The sequence below is a fragment of the Amblyomma americanum genome, chromosome 7, assembly GCF_052857255.1.
Source record: "Amblyomma americanum isolate KBUSLIRL-KWMA chromosome 7, ASM5285725v1, whole genome shotgun sequence".
Classification (NCBI taxonomy): domain Eukaryota; kingdom Metazoa; phylum Arthropoda; class Arachnida; order Ixodida; family Ixodidae; genus Amblyomma; species Amblyomma americanum.
Window position 1 is genome coordinate 76788224 of NC_135503.1, and position 20260 is coordinate 76808483.

At 48.7% G+C, this 20260-nt stretch overlaps 1 protein-coding gene across 4 annotated transcripts in view; it reads right to left on the bottom strand.

Annotated features, from left to right (window-relative positions):
- The window catches only part of LOC144099323 (uncharacterized), a 49362-nt gene extending 29373 nt beyond the window's left edge, over nt 1-19989 (bottom strand). For 3 of the 4 annotated variants that reach the window (XR_013307376.1, XM_077632540.1, XM_077632539.1), the window contains exons 1-4: nt 19851-19944; nt 16148-16439; nt 2839-2937; nt 331-478 (exon numbers count right to left, since the gene is read on the bottom strand). Coding sequence is in view for 2 of the 4 variants with exons in the window: in XM_077632540.1 (XP_077488666.1) it covers nt 331-478; nt 2839-2937; nt 16148-16419 (519 nt within the window). In the remaining 2 variants the exon portion in view is untranslated. Of the gene's footprint in view, nt 1-330; nt 479-2838; nt 2938-16147; nt 16440-19850 lie in introns of all 4 variants that reach the window. The other variant, XR_013307375.1, reaches the window with a different exon arrangement.
- Nucleotides 19990-20260: the final 271 nt, after the last annotated feature.

Here is a 20260-nt window from a genome sequence, read left to right on the forward strand (position 1 = left end):
GCGCTCCTCACATTACTGATGCCTTTACAATTAGGCCGCCGTGGTGGCTCAGTGGTTATGGCGCTCGGCTGCTGGCCCGAAAGACGCGGGTTCGATCCCGGCCGCGGCAGTCGAATTTCGATGGAGGCGAAATTCTAGAGGCCTGTGTACTGTGCGATGTCAGTGCACGTTAAAGAACTCCAGGTGGTCGAAATTTCCGGAGCCCTTCACTACGGCGTCCCTCATAGCCTGAGTCGCTTTGGGACGTTAAACCCTCATAAACCATAAACCAAACCTTTACAATACACAATGGATGTGGCAGAAGGATGCAACCTGCCGTTGCCATCTCACCTTCACAAGCGCCTGTGAGCGGTCAAAGCGACGCCGCTTCACGTCCAGCGCCCTCCGTAGGATGCGAAGAGCTTGCGTCGTGCGTCTGCCAGTTGCGCCCTGCACCACGATGCGATCTTTCTTGCACCGGCGCTCCATCAGAAAATGGCTGCAAGAATTAGAGAGAGCGAAATTTCAGATCTACTTCCTTTTAATAAAAATACATTGACAACGCATCATCGATAATCTTGGTGGCTTCATATCTGGCACCACTGATTTCCTCTCATCAGACATACCACACCTGCACTCTTTGTGGCATTTACTATGCAGCGAGATGATTTTATTAAATTTTTAGGGACAATTTGATGATCGCACTTCAGACAATTCGGGCGTTTTCTTCAGTTCCTTGAAGTCTCAATTAGTGAGATTTTACTTTAATGGGAAACAAGTATATTATTGATAACATTATTTAAAACCCCACCTCCATTTAACACTGGCGGTTGAATAAATAAATCATTGCATTTCACCAATACTTGATGTTGTACTGATGCTTATAGCTATGTCTGCACACAGAAGAGGTTACAAAATGTTATGCACAGACGTAAATCACCATTGGCCTTGGATCATATAAAGGTGCACTTCTGAAAATTCAAGCTTCTGATCATTTAAACTAAACTCCCTGGTCCCTTGAAGTCTGAATTATTGACTGTCTACTATAGTACATGCAAAGAGTAATAATATCACACAAACACAAGAGAAAACTTGCAGTGACTTTTGTAAGGCCCGTTTAAGTAACTAACATACATATTGCACTTTCAGTTCACAGTCAAATTTATCAGCACTGATGTGTGTAAAAGATCAGTGGCACACAGCTGCAGAACACGCATGCAAAAAGCAGATGCACATCACTAGGTCATAGCAATTAGAAGTTCTGTGTCGCTTCCTGCAGTTGGTTACGACTGTTTTTTCCATTTTTTGTACAAGAAACGTCATTTCTACAAATCATCTTGGGCACACTCATTCTTGTTTTGAGCGTGCATTTTTCACAAACTGTAAGCTTGAAGAAGAATTTTTTTTTCAAGACTCGCTTAATTTTTTTACCTTAGCTTTGTAAGGAGGGAGGCTACCCTTGAACACCAACTTTGTTTGTTTCTTGAGACATCTGAATGAAATTTTCAGGGTAGGCTCACAGCACAAACATTTCAAGAAATACTATGTTTCATGAAGCTGTGCACACTGGTTCTAAGGTTACAGGAGCATATCAAACTGGTTCACATAGGCCCCTTACTCCAGGTCTGGAGAATTTGAAAATGGTTATTCCTACATAGGTACCGCAGGGCAAGGCAAGGCCCTTTTGTTGAATTTCCTCGCTGAAAAATTTTAGCATAGCACTGAATTTGGTGTCATTGATTAGACCTCATTAGCCAAAATTAATTGCTTATGACAAATTCCAGACACAATATTCTGAATAAACGAGCTTGACTTGCCTTTAGAAATTTATTCAGGTACGGAAAAAAAAAACATGGAAATTCAATAAGTGGTTCCCGAGATGCAACCAGAATCTCGATCACCTCGCACATGAGGAAATGCGTTTCCAAGTGAACGGTGGGCGATGCGTTGTCACGCTTCGGGGTAGATGCGAGACAGAAGCTGGAGGCCACAATCTCCGAAGGTTGATGCCTTCGGCGCACAAGGCATGCCCGAAGAAAAGCATTCTTGCACCGATGAATCTGCTGGTACGTCGCTGGAAGCGGCGACGCAATCGCTGTCTAGTAGCGATGCAGAAGCAGCTACGTGGCTGGAAGCATCGACAGTTTTTGGCGGCACGCTTTGCCGAACGAACAAACTTCATTGCACGCTTCCGCGCACCGAACGCGTGTAGCATCTTTAGCTTTGCTGGACACATCGTGACTGACTGCGCAATAGTCAACAGTTTGCAGGAAACTGTTCGGACGGCACGGCGAGAGATCGTAGACGTGACAACGGCGATCACAACGAGAAAACGAAATAAAGAGCGACGGCAGCCGGGACGGACGACGCGGCGGCCGCCGCAAGAGGGGGTCGCCGCGTCAACGCGCGCAGCAGCCAACAGCGGCCGCACGATCCCCCGTGTTTTCGAGGAGCGCGTCCTTCACCCAATCACAGCCTCGCATTTAAAATGTGGGAAACTCGAAAGGCGCTTTGAGGGCCCCAATCACAAGCGAGCCACGCTCCCACCATGCCACCGCCACCGAAGGCGGCAAAAAAAGAGCAAGAATTCACGAACGAAACACGACCAAGATGGCGGCGCTTGGTTCGCTGGCTGAGGAACAGCGTCCGCGCTAAGTTGGGGTATTTTCGGCGCTTTCTCGCAGCTCAGCGGGCACCGCGTCTTGTTAGATATTTAATATGAAGTACTTTCACGATGAATTAGTCGTTCATATTTACAGAAAAGGTAGTTTGACACATACTGCCGGAATATGTACCTTCCCAAAAATCGACTTTTTCGTGATTTTTTGGTTTTCAAGAGCCGCGGCCCCCTTAACTTACTTGACGGCAGTCGCTGATCGCGTCGGTACTGCCTGGGCCAGCTTCTCCAAGTCACTGCTTCCATGTTCCTTCAACGCATCCAACAGCTGCTTGCGTTCACTGCAGAGACAGAAGCACAGCACTATGACGTGTACTCCTTCCGCACCCAGCAGCTTATTTGCAAGGCAGGCTTACAAGCAGACTTCAAGTGAAGAAATCTCTGATCATCTTAAGCTGAGCTGGCATCAGATACAGCAGTAACAACATGCAGCAGAACCTTGCTGTTATGTTCCTGGGTGCAGAGTTTTGCCAGCTGCTATGTCTTCATGAGCCAGTCCCACCTAACCTCCAATACAATAGAAACCCATGCGATACAGACTCCTCGGTTATGTCGCAACTGTGACAGCATTCCCACATGCTACGTCGCAACAGTGCTTTACCCTGCGCCAGTATTTTGACATACAACGTTCAGCGAGCGTGGAACAGCAGTGGCAGACTGCCTAAAGCGGAACAGACTTCATCTGCTTACCTGATTTGATTGCATGGCAAAAAGCAAGCACTTTCATGTGTTGTGAATTTTGGTTTTGTTTTTCCTGTGTTGCAGAGATTGCGTCTATTCACTGTCGCTTGCGTTTTTTAGCGCTAGTAACCTTGTTTCAGAGAGTGAATCAAAAGCATCAAATAGCCTGTCTTTCTTCTTTAATAACGAATCCATCGACACATGGCCGCCACCGTGTTCGGTGGCTTCCGCCATGCTGCAACCATGCCAATGCTGTCGAGCACACTTACAGGCAGCATGAATCTGGATGCAGCTGCTAGTGCGGTTCCATCACCGGTGCAGCACGAACAACTGAAGGCGCGAAAACGAAGCTGTACGACTGCTAATGCTGTGCGGGGAGCGCCGTTGGCTACAAGGCATGTTTCTATCATCCACGTTTGCCTTGTTGTCTGCGGCTTAACACAATTTCTAGGTTCCAATAGATGAAGATTCTGTAGGATTAAAGCGACTGCATTGAAAATGGAGCATAACTATTCATGCATGCCAAAACTTCACCTGCTATGCACTGCCTCCATCTTCGCTACTACCTGCCTTCCACAAAAAGCTGCTCAGGAGGACAGAGCCATCGCAGGGCATCTAGGTCATTAAGTGCATGCAAACGAGTGCGAGAACTGCAGAGCCTTGAAAATTCCAGTGAAGCATTGCTACCTTTACTATAAGTTAAAAATAATACAATCCCCCCCCCCCCCCCGAAAAAGGCCAGACAACGATGGTACAATTTTTCTCACGCACGCCTCCCGACTACTATGTTTCCCGGCTGGTACATTCCTTTTCAGAGGTCCTGTGGAACACAGAACAGCAGGGTTCTGTGGATAATTCTTAGCTGTAGAGTTTTTTACACAAAAGTGATATCCCACTCTGGACAAGCTGACAGAAGTTGTTTCATGACAAGTCAACAGGCTGCAGTACAAGCTCAAAGCAAGACTGCCAGTTAATACAGAGCCAACCCACCACACAGCCTCAGTACCTGTGGCCTGGCTTGAATGCTTTCACATGCCAATTCGCAATCTTGTGCCCCACTGTTATTAACCACAAGTAAACATTCCCTTTAAACTTCCTTCCACCACAATGAATCTGATGTCATAGAAAGTTTGCAGCATATTAAACAAAATAAAAATAAGAAATGAGCACTGAAGAACAATTTTGTAATCACAACAGCTCAGATGTACAACAAATCATTAACAGAATCGAACATGTTGAAACAGATTTTGTAAGTTTCAGATGCCAGAAGCATCATATTCCAGTTATGAAAATTCTGGTGAGTAAAATGATGTGGTGCCAGCTTTCGCAACTATTTTAACACTAGTGCCATCAGCCATGCAATAATCAGATTCCGAACAGCTACGTCAATGTCAATGGATATTGTCACTGGATACTTATGAACACCCTCCAATGAAGCCTATCCAGGTGATGAATGGAATCGACATCTGGTCTGACGGCTGCCCAGAAAGACGCAATAAGGCACACGATGCCCTTGCAACATACGGGAAGTGCACCACACACCAAGGAAAAGCAGCCTTCAACGAGGAACAACAAAAATTTTTTGATCGCCTAGACATGTTACTGTGTTTCCCCCAAAAAAATTCCCCCAATATATGTGAAGAATGGCGAATCTGTTCAATTTGGAAAGCTGCAGTGGCAGAGTTTGAAAATACTGAGGTAAAGAAATGAGTCTTCACTGATGGAGTGTTTGAAGATTCAGGGAGTTTCGGAGCTGAGGAATACTGTCGCATGTGTAGTTGCTAGTTATAAAACGAATCACACGGTACTGTAATGATTTGAGTAACTGTGTTAAATAACCCTGATGCGGATTCCAAATAATGGAGGCGGCATATTCCAGCTGCAATTTCACCAAGGTGTAGCCACATGTACAGTGTTTTTCAAATTACTCCTAGTGTTCTACTCACTCTGCTGAAGGTGTATTCCATGTGCCGATTCCATGACATGATGACACAGAGGCATTTGAACTGACTTATCCACTCAATGGCAGCATGGTTGATATAAGAAAATGGTACATTGTAGCGACATGTATACTGTAGTTCACGAGTTCCTTGCGGCACTACTGAAGACAGCGACTGCCTCAAACAATCACGAGAGTTAAACACATTCCTCCGTGCCTCGCCATCTGTGTGTCTGCCTGCAGCGTACATAGATATGGTTCACACCGACGCTGCTCCCGAGAATAGAAGTGGCAGAATCGTCCGTCCAAATAAAAAATAGCCCGAATTTATCCCTCATATGATTTGTTATTGTCGAGATAAGATGAAGCAAAAGCCTCGTGCCCCATTTACGGCCAGTGAACGTACTGAAAACGACAGTACAGTCGCCAACCGATTTTTCAGACTCGAAGGGACCCGAAAAATGGTCCGAATAATTGAACAGTCCGAAAAATCCGTGAAGTACAAAAAAACTACTTTATTGAGATGAAATCTGCTTAAAAATGTCACTGATTTTACCTCGTGACAAATTTCTCTTGCTGGCGACGATTTGCGCCTGTATTTGCGCCAAATTTGTGCTTTCACTGTACACGATCGACAGAAAGGTCACCGCATTTAGTTGGAATACTTCCCACGCTTCTTTGACGGACCTGGCGGGGCCATGTTGTCCACAACCCGAGTGTGCACTACACCGCTCGTCAAACACACACAAAGATAAGGCACTTTTCGTTCAAAGCGGCGGAACCGCCGGACGCAATAACAAAACGGCGAACGGATGTAACTTCGTGAAGACTGAGCGCCACTCGGTCAACGCGGTCAGAGGAGCCCAAGTGACGAAACGGCGAATGGCAAACGTATGAGACCCGCAGTGATGGCTCAATGGTTAGGGCGCTCGGCTACCGATCCGGAGTACCCGGGTTGGATCCCGACCACGGTGGCCGCGTTTCGATGGAGGCGAAACGCAACGGCGCCCGTGTGCTGTGCGATGTCAGCGCACGTTAAAGATCCCCAGGTGGTCGAAATTATTCCGGAGCCTTCCACTACGGCACGTCTTCCTTTCTTCTCTTAGCCCCTCTTTTATCTCTTCCCTCCGATATGCGAGATAGCTCCTGCACAATTTCCTTCCCCCAACGACCAATTTTCAACGTAAGGGACAAGCGATAACTGCCCGCGACAATACCGGCGACAAAAGCAAGTTGACGGCGATGACAATCCGGCTGCCACCTCAAAGTGTCAGAGATCGCAGGGACCTCTACTGGCAACAATCAGGACGTAAGTGTGTCAAGCCAATCCAACTGCAGTGTAAATCCACCTCAACCCAAGATGGCGCTTTCTGCGCCGGAGAAAAGCCGATAAAATGGCCAATTTTGGGCTGCAGGCGACTGAAATTAGTCCGAAAAATCGAACTTTCGGACTTCTGAAGTCCGAAATACCCGTCGCGAATATGTATGTGCTTCTATGCAGTGACTGACGGTGCCTCACCGAGGTCCGGAACATCCTACAACTCCGAATTATTGAAGTCCAAATTACCCGTCGGCTACTGTAATAACATTAATCTATCCTGAAGCTAGGAGTCCTGCTTAGAAGTGCAACACCATTTTGGAAACAATATTTTGGCGTTTGAAAGAGCAGTGGCACGAGCCACGCACGACAGACTCTGCAAATAGCATACATAACGCACGCACACAGTAAAGCTCGACTTGAAATAGTGTTTTGCACATGTACACCACAAAGCACGCAATGCTCTTAGCACACGCTATCCCATATGCCCATTTTATACTGGCACAACATTCTGCAGTGTCAGAACATCGCTGTGCACTCATCGCTGCTTTGGTAGTGCTACAAGGAATTACCGAGATGGAGTAAAATGAATGTAATTACCTTGGTTTTGTTAACAATAATCTGTATTAACCACACGACACATCATTATGATAATGAATTAAGGCCCTCCTGTAGAAGATGAGACTCGTTAGGTTTATTAATCTGATGATAAATGACACAGTCATCAACATTAATAGGAATTAGACTGGTGGGTGCCCCCAGGTGCACATACAGGGGAGGGTGCTCCAGAGATGGTATCTTCCAGACCAAGAGTGTGCCCCATCAGCTTCGATCCACTAGGGGCGCTGGGGGTGTGCAGGCTTCACGGACGCACATGTGCATGCAGTTCATGTGTACTATTTTAAACCGGGTTTCAACTGTATGTCCTTTAGGAGGCTTCGCATGAGAGGCTGCAATCAATTCAATACAGTGGTTGGAACAGCGAAACAGGGTGGGGAGAGCCCCCTGGCTAGGGAAATACAGTCCAGCCCGCTTATAAAGAACATGAGCGTCACGCGGCGTCTGTTCGTTATATCCCGAAGTTCGCAGTAAGTGGACTACAGCTTTAAAGACGGTTGCTTGTCAAAACACAAAATTTTTTCTTTGCGAAAAAGTCTGTGATGGACGTGTGTTTTTGCAGCGCAGATCCGATGAGGGAGGTTTCCGGATTATTTTAAGCAAAAGAGTGCTCTTCGCCGAGACCCTTGGCATAGACAAGTTGTCTGAGGCTCTCTATGTAGCCCATTGCTACAGGCGCGCTTATGGGTGCTGGCTCCGTAGTTTCATCCTCATCTGATTCCTCCGCGTCACTCTCGTCCCGCACTTCAGAAACGATGCCCTCCGTGCACGGTTCCGCGCTGTCGGCGTAGTCATCGACAGGAATAAAATCATTCCAACCAATGTCATGGCCCCCCATGTCAGAGTCGACGACGCGCTGCAACAAATCGCTGCCGGGCTGGTCATCTTGCGAAGCATCAGGCTCGGCGTCAGACACTGTGTCGACGAAGCCGGCCTTGCGGAAGCAGTTCCACTTGCCAGTGGCCGTCAGCTCCGCCCAAGCCGCTTTCATCATCTCAACCGCTAAATACAATCGAAATGGGCACGGTGTTCCCGTCCAACATTCCGAATTACAACCAGGGCGACCAGGGCCCCGAAATTTGAACGAAGCCAATGAAACGTCCGCACCGCAACAAGAGTGACTGAAGCGCGCGATGGGGTAGACGTGCAACGCACACAGGCGGCACTCAAGCTAAAGATACAGACGCAATCGCCAGCGGAGAGTCCGCACCGCAACAAGAGTGACTGAAGCGCGCGATGGGGTAGACGTGCAACGCACACAGGCGGCACTCAAGCTAAAAATACAGACGCAATCGCCAGCGGAGAGACCAATGAGGGGCGTCCGTGAGCGTCACTGCAGCCACCTCTTGGCTCCCACGGAAGGCCTGCTTCATGGAGTGTGGCCTTCGCGATCGGCACCGGCGTGGTTGATCACGGAGGCCACGCACGGATTTGCAAGAGAGAGGAGAGGGAAGTGGAGTAGCGAGGAGGGCCGGGAGGGTGGTCTTGGAAGGTGCGCCAGCGGGGAAAGGGTAGCTCGCTTAAGAGCGGCACGAAACGGGGCGGGCAATTCAACCGCGATGAGGCTTGGGAAAATATACCACACGGCGGGCGCACAAAGGGGTCGGAGGCAGGTTATCTCGCATCGCGGCGCCGGGTTTACGCCGTCCATTCGCTTCCTCCGATCAGCAGGGCCTAATGATGTTCATTATACGTGATTTTGTGCCATTGAAATAATGTATATTTTGACGGTCGTGCAGGTCTCGCTCGTTGTATGCGAAAGTTTCTCTTAAGGGCATCAGTTTGAATTAACGAGCTTTTACTGTATAGTACACACCAGGTATTTCAGTGACCACTTCAAAAAAAAAATTTTCTATATGAGCTTTCAGGGGCGAAAATATGGCTTTTGCGGCGGAGTATTACCGGTGTTGGCGGACACCAGAAAAGTGGTGAATAGTCTTATGTAGTAAGCCGGTTAACTAATTTTATTAATTTTTTAACTAGTTGAGTTAGACGCCTAGTTGCAATTAGAGATTTGTAGCCGGTCATTAGCAATAGCCACATCAGTTGCTTGCATTTCAAAAACTTGATTACGCTCATCACTGTGGCTCGACAAACTTTGGCTGTGCCGAGCGCAAATACATGTGCTTTCGAAAGTATGCAGACAAAGCAACACCGTCAGTGCACGTAATTAGTTGAAAACGACAAATTTTTGTCGAACCCCAGTGCCAAGGGTAATCCCGTTTTCAGAATTCTAAAAACTGATACGGCCATTACTGACGACCGGCTACAAATCTAATTGCAGCTAGGCGCCTAACTGTACTAGTTAGAAAGTTATTAAAATTTACTTAACCAGCTTACTACTCAAGACGATTCACCGCTTTTCTGGCGCCTACCAACATAATTATTGGTCTTGGGGGAAAGGAATTGGCGCAGTATCTGTCTCATATATCCTTGAACACCTGAACCGCGCAGTAAGGGAAGGGATAAAGGAGGGAGTGAAAGAAGAAAGAAAGAGGTGCCGTAGTGGATGGCTCCAAAATAATTTTGACCACTTGGGGATATCTAACGTGCACAGACATCGCACAGCACACGGGTGTGATAAACATGAAGTGTGGCAAGTGCGCTGCACGCACTCGCGCGCATGGGGGGAGAGAAGACGACGAAGTAGGAGAATACAGATTGGCTCGACCGTATGCTACGTGTACTGTTTCATTGCTAATTATCATTACTACGATACAACATATTTTGGCGACGAGGATGCTGTTTTGATTCGGGACCTTCACGTGGCCTGCTCACCATCCGTCATGAGCTTTTCTGGGCTTCAGCCACCACCACCCTTCCTGCCGACTCCTGGTCGTCCTGCCCTTCCATGGGAGCAATGGGAGCTGGCGTTCCGGAATTACATGCTGGCCTCTGGTGCCTCTACTCTGGGCGCGGACAGGCGGAAGGCCATCCTGCTGAATTGCCTCGGACTGGAAGGTCAGCGCATTTTTTATACATTGGCGCCGCCGTCGTCCACTCCAGCGCCTACAGCTGCGGCTTCGCACTCCGGTGACGAGGCGCCCCGCCTTGACGAATTTGATGCGGCGATATCCATCCTGTCGGAGCATTACAAATCATCCGCAAATGTAATCGCCGCACGTCATCGCTTTCGCCGTCGGGTTCAGGCTCCAGGAGAGACAGCCGATGAGTCAGCCTTGTCGGCGACTGCGGGTTTGGGACCATGGCGGACGATATGATCAGGGACCAGCTGGTGGAGAAGACCTCGAGTTGCCATCTGCGTGAGCGCCTACTCATGGAAGGCTCCTCCTTGACTCTGTCGCGCGCCATGCTCCTTGCTCGACAGTGTGAGCAAGCTTCCCGGGAAGCCAGGGAATTGGCTGAGGAGGACGCTCCAGTACATCGTGTGAGATGCGAGCGCGGATCGAGACAAACACCACCTCAGGCCCATTGCTGCAAGTGCCAAAGTCAACCATCACAACCTGCTGCTGCAATACCAGAGCGCATTTGCTACCGCTGCGGTTCTACAGCTCACCTAGCGAACAACCCTGCATGCCGAGCCCGCAACCGCAAGTGTCGTCGGTGCGGCAAGGTGGGCCATTTCGACTCTCTCTGCAAGTCGTCCGACCGTCCTGTTCAAGTTCAGCAAGTTGCAGATACTGCTGACACATCGTCGATGCCGGATGGCTCCAGCAGTGCGTCTATTCTCAATGTTGAAAGTCAAAAAAAACGGAATTTTCGCCTCAGTCCTGATTGAAGGCAAGTTCATCCGCTTCCTGATTGACACCGGCTCATCTGTGTCAATTATTTCTGAAGACCTCTACCACCGATTCTTCGCTAAATGTTTCCCGCTTAAATCAACTGCAGTTCAACTATTGGACTATTCTAAGTCTCGGATTATAGTCCAAGGGTGTTTTGTTGCCACAGCAAAGTTCCACGACCGTACTGCCTGCATCCTGTTGTACGTTGTCTCGGGAGGCACAACGCTGCTGGGCCTGGATTCCATTGCCGCTCTACAAATGAAGATCAAAGGTGCATCGTTGGAATGTCTTTCCATGACACCTGATACGCCTCTGTTACCTCCTGAGCTACGTCCACACTTCGAACATCTCTTCTCCAAGGAACTCGGAGTTGCTCGTGGCTACGTGCACAAAGTCAGAGTGCAGGATTCCGTTTCTCCTGTTCCTTGCAAGCTCCGACGGCTGCCGTTTGTCATTCGTCAGCAGGTGTCCGAGGAACTCCAGAAGCTTGAAGCTCAAGACATCATTGAACGGGTCGACGCTTCCAAGTGGATTTCACCCATAGTCGTGGCTCAGAAAAAAGATGGCTCCATCCGAATGTGCGTCGATTTGCGTGAGCCGAACAAGGCTATTGTGGTCGACAGTTTTCCTTTGCCTCAAACGGAAGAACTTCTACATAGCTTGGCCGGGTCACAGCGTTTTTCGAAGTTGGACCTTGCCTCGGCTTACCATCAAGTACCACTTAGCCCTGAGAGTCTGGAATTGACCACATTCATTACCCATGATGGCCTCTTCCGCTTCAAACGAGTGTGTTTCGGCCTTGCTTCGGTGCCTTCGGCTTTTCAGAAGATGATGCACTTAATTTTAAAAGGGTGCAAAGGTGTCCTCTTCTACATCGACGACATCATAGTCCATGGCACCTCCCGACAGGAGCACCTGACCAACCTTCGTGCTGTTCTCGAGCGCCTGTCCCAAGCCGGACTCAAGCTCAACCACAAATGTGTCTTCGATGTTCCGAACCTCACTTTCTTGGGGCATGTTGTCAGCGGTGAAGGACTGTTTCCGCTTTCTTCTGCCATCGAGGCGATTACGAAGGCTCCGACTCCATCTAACATCAGCGAGCTTCGCTCCCTCCTTGGACTTGCGGGTTTCTACTCCAAGTTTATCCCGCATTACTCCGACGTCGTTGAGCCTATGCGCGCCCTACTTCGAGGCAGCGACTCCGCCTTCACTTGGACTGCTGCTGCGGATTCAAGCTTCAAACTACTGAAGTCCATGTTGACGTCATGTGACGTGTTGCATTTTTTTGATCCTGATCTTCCCGTGGTCGTAACGACTGATGCTTCCGGATATGGCCTTGGGGCAGTGCTTCAGCAAGACAACGGCCATTCCCTGCAAACTGTTGCGTTTGCCTCCCGTACCTTGACACCCCAAGAAAGAAAGTACTCTGTTGGTGAACGTGAGGCCCTAGCTTGCGTTTGGGCGTGCGAACGGTGGCACGTGTATTTGTGGGGCCGGCCTTTTGTTCTACGCACCGACCACAGTGCACTTGTCATTTTGCTGTCGACGAAAGGAACGGGCCATCGGCCGTTGCGAATTTCACGTTGGTCGGCTCGCCTGTTGTGCTACAACTACACTGTAGAGTACCGCAAAGGCAATGACAACTCTGTTGCGGATGCTCTGTCTGCCTTCCCTTACCGACCACATCGTGCAGTGAGCCCAGTGAGTTCGACGCCAGTGACGACGACTTCGTCCGCCTGCTATCGCCAGCCGTGACTCTACAAGAGCTTTAAGAGGCAACCATCAGCGACGCGGCAGTTGTTCAAGCCATTCAGTTTACATCGGCGACATGGCCGGACAAGAAATCCCTACCAGAGAACCTTAGGCCATACTATCTCCTGCGCTCGGAGCTGTCCGTCATGCAAGGCGTCTTGTACCGAGGTGACAGGCTCGTCGTTCCCGAAAGTTTGCGACGACGCCTCATGGACATCGCGCACGAGTCACACCCCGGGATCAGCCGCACGAAAAGTCGACTGCGAGAGCTCTAATGGTGGCCGCGAATGGACGAGCACGTCGAAGAAATGGTACGGACATGCGTCGTGTGCCAGTCCTGTGACAAATCGGCTCGTCCGGTGGCAGCTCCTCTGCAACCTGTCGCCTTCCCAGAGAAACCTTGGGATAAGGTTGCCATTGATATCGTGGGGCCTTTCGACCAAGCTCCCAGTGGCTGCCGCTTCGCGATTACTCTCATGGATTATTACAGTAAGTGGCCCGAAGTTGTCTTCGCTGATGCCATCACAACTCAAACCGTTCAAGAATTCCTGCTTGGCCTCTTCGCTCGTGAGGGTTACCCTCAAGAGATTGTCTCTGACGACGGACCTCAATTTTCATCGATGGCCATGCAAACTTTCCTCCGCGAACGGGGGATACGCCATTGCTACTCTTCAGTGTACCATCCCCAAGCTAATGGACTCGTTGAACGATTCAATCGAGTGCTTAAGTCCTACATTCAGCTAGCTCTGTGCGAGCGACGCGACCTACGTACAGCGATTGTGGACTACCTCGGTGTCTACCGCTGTACGCCCCATGCCACGACAGGAATTGCACCAGCTGTCCTACTTCATGGCCGGTTGCCCCGCACAAGACTCAACGTCGTAGGACTGCCGGATCAGTCCTTCTCAATGGATCCGACAAAAGCGCTTAAGCTTTTGCGGCAGATGCTTGACGAGAAACAAGCGCAATACAAGCTTTATGCGGACCAGCGGAGTGGCGCCCAGTGTCGTGACTTTCAGATTGGCCAGTACGTGCGTGTCCGCAAACCAAATGTGCGAGGCAAACTGTCAGCTCGGTTTTCGGAGCCTCGGAAGGTTGTGGAGTAGCGTGGACCTGCATCTTATCTGCTGGATGATGGGCTAGTGTGGCACTCGTCCAAGTTTTCTGCGGTTCGCCCCGAAGTAGTTCAGCAGCAACTGTCCTCCTCAGCTCCAGCGGCCCTTTTCGCTGATATTTCGCCGCCTATCGACGGCAACCGCATGCCGCCGCCCAGTCCACAGTCCGGAGCCGTGGTCCAGGGTCCTTCTTCGGACGCGCCTTCAATCCATATGATGCCAGCCGTTCCGCCCGCTCCGGAATCGGCAGCCGCTCCTCAACCCTCGTGTAGTAAATCCACAGCGGCAACTGCGACTTCACCTCCTGCGCCGCCTCGCCGAAGTACTCGCAAAAAGAAGCGGCCCGCATGGTTCAAAGACTATGACATCCGCTAGACATTTTGTTTTTTTTTAAGTGCGGCGGAAATGTGATAAAGATGAAGTGTGGCAAGTGCGCTGCACGCACTCGCGCGCATGAGGGGAGAGAAGACGACGAAGTAGGAGAATACAGATCGGCTCGACCGTATGCTACGTGTACTGTTTCATTGCTAATTATCATTACTACGATACAACAACCGGCACACAGACGCCGCGGTCGCGTTCGAACCCGGGAACTCCGGATCAGTAGTCGAGCACCCTAACCACTGAGCCACCGCGGCGGGTGGCACAAGAGGTTCGATTTGGGGAGAACGTCGGTGGAAGATGACACAAAGCAGGGGCGCCCTTCAACCTCACGGAATGAAAACAACGTGGCTCGGATCAAGGAAATCGTACAGCAAGACCGCACCATTACAGTCTGCATGCATATAGATGCTCTCGATATTAGTAAGACAACGGGCCACCAAATTTTTCGTGAGAACTTGCAGAAACGAAAGGTAAATGCCAGAAAACTGGTAATACTTTTCTGCAAAAGCCATATTTTTACCCTAAAAAGCCTACCGTAAAAACCGGACTATAGGTCAAACAGGAATATAGGTCGACCCCCTAACTAACCAATTCTAAAAATGAAAAAGATCTTTTTTCAATGGGAAAAGTACCGAAAGACATCCTTACTTTGAAACAAATGCGACTCGAGAGGTTGCACAATGGTGACAGTATTTAATTTCATTTAAATGCTGCTTATATGTACACCCGGCAAATTTTTTAACAATATCGCGCACCAATCGGCCCGCGTGTTTGTTTCTGGCACAGGCAAGTATGGCGCCGTAGAGCAAAGCCCTCCTCTTCATGAATCGCCGCAACCAGGATGGCGAGCCTTTGAATTGCGCCCTCGTGAGTCTAGAGGCACGCGCGATCTCTGCTGCTTTCACGCGGATGCATTCGGCAGTCGCAGGCAGCAATCTTGCTCGCAGCGCAACGTTTCCTTCCTATTCACGATACACTACGGTCTGCCCACGAAATGATGTTTTCTTCTGGTTGCTGCAAGTTGTAATACGCAGCTTCTGCCTCCGCCAGTACTGAATGCTCTTTTCGGATACTCCAAATTCGCGCTGTGCCGCCAGGTTCCCGTGAGCTTCCTCGTACTCAATCGTGTTTTTCTTGGAGGCGACGGTAAATTGCCGTTAGCTTCCGCTTTGCATCTACTGAAACGCAAAATGGCGGCACTGCTGCTGATGGCGATGGTGATGGAGGCTGTTGACTTCAGCCACCCATTGTTGCAAGATTTCCGTATTTTTTCCGCCAATGACCGGTATATAAGACGGGGGTCGACTTTTCACCATAGTTTTTTGAAAAAAAGTTCGACCTATATTCCGGTTTTTACGGTAAATTTGAAATTTTTGTTAAAATTTTCGCTGAAACAAACCCGGTATTATATATGCAACAACTTTTTAAATCTTTATCTTTCCAGTGAAACGACGATTTCGTAGGGCAGGTTCATGGCAACACTTCAAAGTAATTTGCTGCTTGAAAATTCACCTGGTTCGGGATTTGGAGGCAGTAGATGTCGGCAGCACGCGCCTGGTGAAATTTGGTGGCAGCACAAAAGCTCATGGACTGCCAGGCCTGCTCTTGACCATTTGTGCTCGAATCAGCCAGTGCGAGCTGCACTTCTTGAACTGATGCTGCACGCCGGCGGCGCCACCAAAGGACTTCACGGAACTAGTGCAGTTAGTGCAGCCAAATCAAAGCAACCTGTAGAACTGTTCGTGGTAAGGTGTCATGTGAACCCAAGAGCTAGTATTATTCCCCAATTATTTGAAAATTTGAACATTCAGACACAAGAACTACTGTTGCTCATCGCATTACACATCCTTCAAAGAAGCCACAGCTGCAAAGATTGTAGGCATATAGAGTAGGTCAGCTAATGCAGCATGCAGTAGTCAGCAAGAAACACCCCAGACTCACTTGACTGTCCAATTCGTATCGTCATCCTTCAAGCCTTCACTCTTGAAGCGCACAGTCATCTTCAAGTTCCGCCCACGGCAGGAACGCAGCCTCGGTACCAAATGCCTCCGTGGCGCTCTGGATGCCTTCGCTTTCTTGGCTCGTGGCTCAGAAGGGGCAGTCTCATTCCCGGCCGGTGGCTCAGAAGGGGGCATACTGGTCTCATCAGAGCGTGAGCCAGCAGAAGACGTGCCAGGTACGCTGAGCAGGGAGTCAGTCGATGCCTCCATCATGTCACGCACTGTTGCACAGACTGCAGAAAAAGGCAATGTACCACCAGGATGAGCCATCTCATAGGTGAACTGGCTAGGCAGCCTGAAATATTACTCCAAGTCCACTCCTAATGAAAAGGGTATAGTACATTATGGTATGGTTTATAGGGGTTTATCATCCCAAAGTAAATTAGGCTATGAAGGACACTACAGTGAAGGGCTCTGGAAATTTTTACCACCAGGTGTCCTCTAAAGGGGCTCTGAAGCACCTTCTGAGGAGAGGACATCAATTTTCTCAATCACTGCACTGCGTCGTCACAAACACCTGAGCCAAATAATACACTTCTACAAGCAGCAGAGACCGCACAATCACGCGCGTAAGAGGGCGAGCCCTTCCAGGCGGTTCTCTCATGCTCGCACCCTCTTCCGTCGCTCGCATCTACGTACACCAGTTGAGATATGGCTACTGGTTAGATTCTATCAGACGTCACACAGCTACCAAGGCCGTGGCCAACAAGCCGCGTAGGTTCAACGGGTCAGGAAGCTCTCCCCCAGAGGTGGGGCTGGCGGAGGAGTGCAGGCCTTCCAGCGTGCAATAAGTGACGAGAGGAGAAGGAAAGCCTCGAAGGCGCTGAAATTCAAATTTTGACTACAGATAACTCTGCATCTACAAAGCGCATTAAAAAATCCTTCCTGTTCAATATTCGTGATGCGGCGTGCTTTAAAATCCCAGGCATACCGCAACTTTATTAGAGCCCCTTTCAGAGCCCCTTTAATGTGCACTGACATTGTCAGTATACAGACCTCTAGAATTTTACTTCCACCGAAATTCGACCGCCACGGCCGGGATCGATTCCATGTCTTTCGGGTCAGCAACCGACCGTCATAACTACTGAACCACCGTGGCAACAGTATGCAGGATAAAACACCTCAATGTTGCAAAGGGGCCATGAAAGACTCGGTAGTGGAGGGCTCCAGATTAATTTAGGCTGCCTGTGGCTCCCAATAAAGATGGTCACCCAACCTTGGCGTGAAGCAAACAGAGCTAGACCCACAACACAGTGCCTAGGCAAAGACTGTTCCCCTGCAGCCAACACGAAGACCTGCTCACTCCTTGAATAAAGTGACCCAATATGAACTCCAATGGAGGAAAATCTTAAGCAGGTTTAACTCTTCACAATCAGGGAGATCCCAGGCAGGTGGAAGGTGCATTCCAACTTTGAGAACTAATGTTTACAACCGCCATAAAGCAAAAAACCAGGATGGAAAGACTTTTTTTGACAGGACAGGCCAGGACTGTGCTGACACGTCCACATTTTTTTAATTGCAAAATTGAGTAAATACAGAAAGAAAAAAAAAACAGCCTATGTCTTAATGAGATTTAGAAATAGGAACAATATTGGTAAAATCTATAGCATCGATTTAAGTGCAATAAATGCCCATTGCGCTGCCATCATCCTCAGTGCAAAGTTTGAGCATTCTTTTCTTTTTTTTTTGCGTGCAAAACAAGCTCCACCCCACGCCTCCAAAATGAGAGGCGAATGCTCATACCACAAAGCCACCAGTGCAGTGGAAAGGTCAATGATTCAACCCTTGATTTCACCAGTGCTGCATGGTTTTCTCCCCACTAGTAATGAAAATAGCAGCACATGACTCTTTAAATGGACCGGAATCTGCAAGATAATTGGCTGTAATATAGTTGTCAGCAGCCACGAGTACTTAGTGCTTCGAAAATGTGAACTGAAAGTCACTACAACTGCACTCAAAATATGGAACATCATGTAGCAACATAAAATCTCAACATCGGAATCCCTAGGAGATAATGGTAGAGACCGCTAAGGGTTTCATCGCTTACTGTCAGCATGCTTTGTATAAAAAAGTTCTAACAAGGCTGCTGTTTGGGATAGTTAAACGCAGGATAACTGGAAATATGTAGATAAATGTAAAGGGACAAGTAAACAGATGGAGAATATGTCAATAGCATTTCTTAAAATAAAGTGTCTAATGGGTGTGGACATTCTGCACACTCACGATTTGCACTTGTACTGATGATATCACCAGCATGGGAATGTGCATGTTGGTGATGTGCGATAAGAATATGAAGAGGCGCGTACTTAATTTTTTTAACAGTTATGTTCTGTGCCCCATACCTGCATCAATGTAGTCACTGAATGGCATAAGTGGTACAAAAAAAAACACAGCCTGATAGTATTCTTGAAGCACAGTCAGAGCAGTGCAGTAAAGACACCAGCAATTTCGAGAATACACTTTCAGAAATCGTGGCACAGGGCAAAAACACAGAAAGGCAGAGACAGCGCCATACCGACAGGGCGCAGTCAACATAACACCAGTTCACCAGACTCCTGCTGAAAGCGCACCGACAATGCCTAATGCTGTGTCAGGTCACTGATCCATTTATCATCCAATCTGCACGTATTAATAAAAGTCCAAAAGTATGTTCGTAACTAGTGCTTCCAAAATGTTTTAAATGCGTTTTCTAAACTTCGTACCTCTTTTTCGGCAATGCCTTTCTATCTATTTCAACAATAAACACTGAACCCACTGAACTACACGTGAGCGTTTCACAACGTTAAAGGCCGGACCATGGGGCAGCGCGTTTCTTCGGCGTCCCTTCAGTGTGTCTGCTACAGGAGTCACCAGAGACAAAATTTCGCCGTTTGGAAGGTGTTTAATACAAACAGAGACCTTCGAAGCGTCGAAACTTCGCCTCCGGCGAAGAGACACTTTCCAAGCGTTGAAATTTCGCCTCCGGCGATGCTAGCCGATACGCTGACGCAGGGCCTAAGAAACGCTGCCTTGGGGATCCACCTTTACGATTACACACCGACCTAAATAGCAGCGTCTGATGAGACCTTCGAAGCGTCGAAACTTCGCCTCCGGCGAAGAGACACTTTCCAAGCGTTGAAATTTTGCCTCCGGCGATGCTAGCCGATACGCTGACGCAGGGCCTAAGAAACGCTGCCTTGGGGATCCACCTTTACGATTACACACCGACCTAAATAGCAGCGTCTAATGACTCCATTTAATAAAAATAAGCTCCGTTCTCACTATAAAACATATCTATTGTCAGTAAAAAATCTGAATGAAGTTCGACGTCACTTTGGTCGACCAGCTTGGAAACGATGAGCGACGCTTCTGCGTCCGGGTACAGCCACCGTTGTGCTGTTCTTCGTACCAAAATAAAACGTCGGAGACAAGCACATGCGTCACCGTTGCACGCGGTTTAGCATTGTTACGGGCGTTTTAACGTAACCGCGCACGGACTTATAGCGCTTCGGGTTTGTTAAACCCATGGTGAAACATCGGCCCACTACGTGATTGTAGCTCGCCCACATGCGTGAATGACAATCTTTACCACTCGCTTCGAGGCGCACAAGCTTTGCCTTCTGTAGTAGCGGACTGGCAGAAGGTTAAAGCAGAAGCTTACTTACAGTACAGTGCACTAGAAGCTCACTATACTTGCAACGAGGGAACTGGCAGGAAAAGGACGAAGCAAACGCTCATGAACGCTGGCAAATCCAACGTTTAAAATAGGCAAAGTTAGCGGCTTGCAGGGTTACCAGATCGCCCTAACTACAGGTCGCCAAATTCGGAAACGTAACAGCCCAAATGTCGCCAAAGACGAATATTTTAAGTAGCCCCGAAATAGCGAAAAAGTTTTTACTTTTTGTCAGGTGATTTCTTAGGCATTTAAAATTCCTTTTCCGCAAGAATATGCACCTATTAGATTTTTCCACGCTTTACCTTTCGAGATGATCACAGAGGGCATGCAAGACATCTACCTTGGGGCATGTGCCGCGGAAAGCTGATGCAGTACCATCTACCTTGGCAGTACCGCCAA